Here is a 6,470-nt window from a genome sequence, read left to right on the forward strand (position 1 = left end):
AACTTTATGAGTGTAAAATTAATACATGCCTGGTGGGAGACAATTCTCCATGGGTCTCTTGTTTTTCTGCACATTTTGTGACCAGGGACATTCATTGCTTTTATTCTAGACCATCTCTTCAAGGATGTTTGCATAGTGGATGTCCTTGGAAGATAGAATGGTGTGTCTTTCCACAGCAATGGGTAGGTTTTTCACTGTCCAGTATAATAAATGTCTCCTCCTGGGGCAAAGGTCAGGTAAGCTTATGCCCAATTACAAAAGATTGTATTTCCTAAGCTTGGGAATTCTCTCCTCTAACATACCTACTGTGTGTGCAGGAGCCACCTGGCCTTATTCAAGTTGTTCTGTGGGACCTGGGACTTAGGAACTAGTGTAAATGCTGGTACTCTGGTGCCTGCTGTCGCTGTGAGTAATGAAGCCCTTTGTTGCTGACCCAAGAGCCTCAAGTCTTCTCCCACCATCCAGAAAACAGGAGGACTAGCTTGTTAACTTTCACAGATGTTTCAGACTCTTCACAGTTCCTGACATTGCTTACTGAGGAAGTTTTTTGGAAAACGCAGAAAGTTATCAAGAAGAAAAAATATCTAAACCCCTGCATGCTGAATATTTCTGTGCCCTCTCCTTTCGCTCACATTTAAATTACAAATGTACTCTGACAACAGTAAGAACTAAGCCTGTTGGCTGGCCAAAACACATATGCAACCGCCAGACTGTCTTGCACTTACCACATTATAAAATATACTTTAAAAACATCACTTAGTGTTTTCTTTAAAAAAGAATTTTACAAAATATATTCAATGCCATCTAGTTCTTTACTTAATTACTGTCTTACTGGCATTGTTTACCGCCAGGTTCTTGCGGTAGGATGAGTTACGGAGCTCGCTCGTTCATTTCCCTGTAATACAGTTATGTATCCATGGCCTTTCCATGGCCTCATGGCAGATGGAGTGCCCTTCTGTGACCCTTGCCTGGGGGTCTGGCCACATGAATTGCTTTGGCCAAGGGGGTGTTAGTTTGGTGACCTGAGGAGAGGCTTCCAGTGGGCTTGCCGAGCAGTTTGCCCTCTTGCACTCGGTGCCCCTCCAGAATGCGCTCTGGATCCCCACTTCCCCTCCAGTCTGAGACTCAAGAGGGCACACGAACAGCAGATGCGAGCCCAACCACAGCCAGGTGCCAGGCCCAGATGACACACGGTCTGCAGCCCCTGGGGTCGGAGGGTCTGTTGCGCACTGTCACTGTGATAGTACATCACCTGAACAGGGTTTTTTCCTTTTGAAACTTAGGTCTTGGCCTCTGAGACTACACCTTCTTTTGTTTCCTGTCTCCTTGTGCCTGTCTTTACAGATCACAGGGTACGTTATTGTCTTCATGGGTTTTCTTCTTGGATTTTTTTCCTTTTTTACTCTTTCCCCATTGGCAATGACCTTCCTTCTCGTAGCCATGTGCTTATGACTTCTGAATCATGAAGCCAGACCCACCCCTGAGCCACAGGCCCAAACATCTGACTCTTGGGCCCTGCCACCTGGATGTCCTGTCATACAATATGTGACCTTTTCTCTCTTTTTTCACTGAGCAAAATGCTTTTGAGGCTCACCCATGTTGTGACATATATTAGGACTTAGTTCCTTTTTATGGCTGAATAATACTCCCTTATATATATAGACTGTAATTTGTTTATGCTCTCATCCATTGATGGACTCCATAGTCTTAATGAAACCTTTTCTGCTAAAATTAAGCACAATTGGTTTGTATTATTTCCAAATGAAATGCACTGTAATGTAGTCAATTATCAGGAAAGGACTCTCACCCAGAATCAGGAATCAATAAGGATTTTCTCCACCCCAAACCGTCTTCTTTCTATGTGTTTGTTTCTCCCGCCCCTGTCTGCTCCTCAGTCCATGGCATAGCATCGGGCAGATAGAATAGGGCTGGATTTACACATTCCAGCCAGGACATATAGTGATATGCGTCAGCTCTCCCTTAATCCTAGTTCTGAATGCCTTGATGAAGGCAGCTATGATGAAGGGGAGGGGATGTGGTAAAAAGATGGTTTCCAGCTTCCCCACTGTCACTATGTGGATTTGAGGGTTCCATTCAGAAAGAAAGGTAAACAGTATGAGATGGACAGACATTCCAAACGGTATCTGCCCTTAGGGCCTGGGGTTGGTAAATCACAGCATGCTGGGTTCTCCTGGGGAGAAGTTCCCTTGGAATCAGGCTATCCTTTATCCAGACATGTTCCCAGATTAAGCTCAACAATGGAATGTGCGCTCAGTATTCTCATCTGAGATCAGGGAGAATGGGAGACCAGGCCTCCCTAACCTTCTCTGAAGATAACCAGGCATAAAAAAGCACGGGTTATAGAGGAAACACAGGACTAGCCCCTGGTCTGAACAACAGAAGTGAGGAGAATGAGGATTTAATAACTGAATTCCCCTTTCTATGAGCACAACCCCAGATCACCAGGTCCCAGGTTTGAGATCCCTGGGGATTTTTGTCTGGGATTTGTCTCCGTCAAGGCAACATCATTTCTAATATCTTTAAGTTTTGTTTGAAGAGTTACATCTAAACCTTAGATAAGACAATTATTCTTTTCTTGTCTCTAATGAGGCCCTCAGGAAATGTTGCCGCGGTGGTTGTTAAGCTCCTGTCAATGCCGCTCTGTGACTGCCCTGAACATCTTTCCTACACAGAGAACCCCTGCTCCTCACTCACTCAGTACCTGCCGACGCTCCTCAGATACTGCAGTTTCTACAGTGAAGACAAGCGTTGATGAGTTATGCAGAGGTGACAGCGATAGTGCCGACCTCCCCCAGGGTGGGGGAACAGCAGTGGAGACATTAATATCTATGATGATGTGAAATTCTTTCAGGAACCTCTTCTGTGACATCTTCCAGACACAGGAGGTTAATGGTAGGCGTTTTGAATCCATTGCTTGAGATGAACCCAGCAATAATCCACCATAGCCCTTGTCTCTTTATGAGCTGTGTACGAGCTGGGAGGGTGGGGGAGAGAACTGGACACTGTAGGCAGAGACACACACAGTCATAGAGTCAAGCAGGGTAGATACCTGTCTGTTTCTCAGGAATGTGTGTTTTCCAGTACAAAAAAAGTCCGTGCATCAAGTAGGAAAAACATCAGAACTTAGCGCTGGAAATTGAGAGTGCAGGTGGGGTGGGCATAGCCCGTCTTAGCAACTCTTTGAACCGATTGGCAAATGTGCCCTGTCTGGAGCCTGACTTCTCACATCTTAGCCATCCTCACCTGGCTTTCCAACTTCACTGTCATCTGTTCCTCGGGGTCCGGCCCCAACCATGAGAGGGGCGAACCGGTCGGGCGTCTCCGAGTTCCTCCTCCTGGGGCTCTCCAGGCAGCCCCAGCAGCAGCAGCTGCTCTTCGTGCTCTTCCTGACCATGTACCTGGCCACGGTCCTGGGAAACCTGCTCATCCTCCTGGCCGTCGGCGCGGACTCCCGCCTGCACACCCCCATGTACTTCTTCCTCAGCACCCTGTCCTTCGTGGACGTCTGCTTCTCTTCCACCACCGTCCCCAAGATGCTGGCCAACCACATACTCGGGAGTCAGAGCATCTCCTTCTCCGCGTGCCTCACGCAGATGTATTTTGTTTTCATGTTCGTGGACATGGACAATTTCCTCCTGGCTGTGATGGCCTATGACCGCTTTGTGGCCGTATGCCGCCCCTTACACTACACAACGAAGATGACCCCCCAGCGCTGTGCCCTGCTGGTCGCTGTGTCGTGGGTCATTGCCAACCTGAATGTCCTGTTGCACACCCTGCTGATGGCTCGACTCTCGTTCTGTGCAGACAATGCCATCCCCCACTTCTTCTGTGATGCGACTCCCCTCCTGACACTCTCCTGCTCTGACACACGCCTCAACGAGGTGATGATTCTGACTGAGGGGGCCCTGATCATGATCACCCCATTTGTTTGCATCCTGACTTCGTATATCCACATCGCCAGTGCCGTCCTGAGAGTCCCATCCCCAAAGGGAAGACGGAAAGCCTTCTCCACCTGTGGCTCCCACCTGGCCGTGGTTTCCCTCTTTTACGGCACCATCATCGCGGTGTATTTCAACCCTTTGTCCTCACACTCGTCTGTGAAGGATGCTGCAGCTACTGTGATGTACACGGTGGTGACCCCCATGCTGAACCCCTTCATCTCCAGCCTGAGGAACAGGGACTTGAAACGGTCCCTGCTAAAAATGACTGGCAGGAACACACACTCTTCCTGATGAGAGTACAAGGGGCTTATCCTTCCCAGGCGTATTCATCTTTGCCAACTCATTTACGTGTAGCAATCTACTTGTTAAAGTAACTGCAAACAACTTACAATAAAACTCTCAATAGATACTTAACAGTGGACTCGGACTTAAGTACAGCCATGCTCCTTTAAACAGGTAATTATATTTGCTTCTACATACTGTATTTCAAACTATGTTGCACGAAGGCCAAGTTTTACCTTTCTATGTGATCACTGGGAAAAGTTTTATGTAACAAATATTATTGCACTTCCTTTCTGGAAGTGCTCTCTGAGTCTCTGGGAGTGGTTTCCCACCTTGGGTGCATGCTGGACCACTCACGGGGCTCTGACAGGTACAGACTGATGTTGGACATGGCAATTAAATCAGAATCTCTTGACTGTGACCCAAGCATTGTCATTTTCCGCCGTTAACTTCCCCAGAGGGTTGTAACGTAACTTTCTGAGTTGACAGTCACACTGTTTTGGATGTCTTTGACAATTGCTCATCATGTAGAGAGAGCCTAGAGACCCTCAGAGGAAATCTGATGTCCTTCTTTGTTAGTAACAACTGAAGTGAGAAACCGTCACCGGGAGGATCCTGTGGGCTCACGTGCTCTTTCGCAGAGAGGGCTGGTTGTTTTACCATAATTCACATTCCTGAGGCTCACACAGAATCCAAAGAATGCTTCATAATTTTAGTGCCTGTCACTCCATTCAGGCCGCTACACCAAAAATTCCAAAGACCACTGGCTTAAACACCAAACATTTGCTTCTCACAGTTCTGGAGGCTGGAAGCCCCTGATCAAGGCTCCAGCAGGGTCAGTGGCTCATGGGGGCCTGTTCCTGCTTTACAGCTGGCTCTTCTCACCGTGTCCCCCATGATGACGGTGGGAAGGGAGCTCTGAGGCGTCTCTTATACGAGGGCACTAATCCCATTCATGAGGGCTCATGATGTAGTCACCTTCCGTTCTTCTTGGGTCTTCCACCATGAGCATATAAAGCCTTTGAGGTCAGGAATGTATCATTATCCACATTTATACACTCAGTGTTAGGCCTTGGTCTGGTTCATGTAAAGCATGTTTCATAAATAGTGAGTAAATAGCAGAAGCCGGTGCCTTGAGGAATAATGACTCATTCCTGTCCCCCCAGCCCTACTAGGCTGTATCTCCATGAATGCAGGGACCCAGTTTTATCAACAGTACCTGGGATGGAGTAGTTGCTCAGCAATTATTATTTACCTGAATACGTAATTATGTAAATGACTCAATACGGGGATGTTACTGGAGAAGAAGATGGAAAAGTTTCCCTAAGGAGTTGATGGGCTTGGGTCAGCTGTCTGCCACCTTACATCAGAGATTCCAAGCCATACGAAGCCTCTTATGCATGTTGTAACGTATTTTTTCTAAAGCATTTAAATAGTTGAAAAAATATTTTAAAAATTTGAAGTAGGTATAGTGAAACTCACATTATTTTAACTCCAAAATTTTATTCATACCAAAACCAGAGTACTTTATTAGTTTTACTCTCTTAGTGGCAACAATCCCTCCGTGACCACGCTCTGGACAGGATCCTCCTCTTCTGGAGCAAGCCCACCCTGGGCCTCACAGATCGGGACAGACGCTGCCAGGGCATCCAGCAGCCCCAGGCCGCATTCGGAGGATGACCCTGCGCCCTTGAAGCGCCTGCCTCAGGAAAGTCAACGGTGCTAAAAGAATGTATTCTTCGTTTCAGGAACACCTGAAAATAGGGCCCATCTCACCTCCGTAGGAGGGTGACTGACTAACTACAGGCGCCCATCTGCCCTCTGATCCCAGGAGCATGCGCAGACGGGTTTCACAAGGAGTAGCCACCGCCCCCACCACCAGCTTTGTGTGATTGGCCACTTCCCTGACTGCTCATGGCCCCGCTATCTTGCTCCCTTTAAAATGCTCACACCTCTGCAGAAACTGGAATGGTGCTCAGCAACTTCTACTGTCAGTACCACCCCCACCACCCCCAAGCGGTTTTTAACACTAACTTCCAGCTGTGTTTATCTAGCTGCACCAAGTATACTCATGAATATTTTCAAAATCTTCGCCTACTCCGTTTCAATGGAGAGAATGGCCATATTTGATAAATTCTCTTGACTAAGTGAAGGTCTTAAACTTTGAGCTTAGTGCTCTTGCCTTTATACTTTTTAAAAGATTTCCTGCATCAGTTTTGCTTTTTA

At 47.2% G+C, this 6,470-nt stretch overlaps 1 protein-coding gene across 1 annotated transcript; it reads left to right on the top strand.

Annotated features, from left to right (window-relative positions):
* The first annotated feature begins 2,649 nt into the window (after window positions 1–2,649).
* On the top strand, window positions 2,650–4,458 carry LOC118929955 (olfactory receptor 1F1). Its single transcript, XM_036920612.2, has one exon. The coding sequence runs from the start codon at window positions 3,315–3,317 to the stop codon at window positions 4,251–4,253; it is 939 nt and encodes a 312-aa protein (XP_036776507.2). The 5' UTR covers window positions 2,650–3,314; the 3' UTR covers window positions 4,254–4,458.
* Window positions 4,459–6,470: the final 2,012 nt, after the last annotated feature.

This window comes from Manis pentadactyla, chromosome 10 (assembly GCF_030020395.1).
Source record: "Manis pentadactyla isolate mManPen7 chromosome 10, mManPen7.hap1, whole genome shotgun sequence".
Classification (NCBI taxonomy): domain Eukaryota; kingdom Metazoa; phylum Chordata; class Mammalia; order Pholidota; family Manidae; genus Manis; species Manis pentadactyla.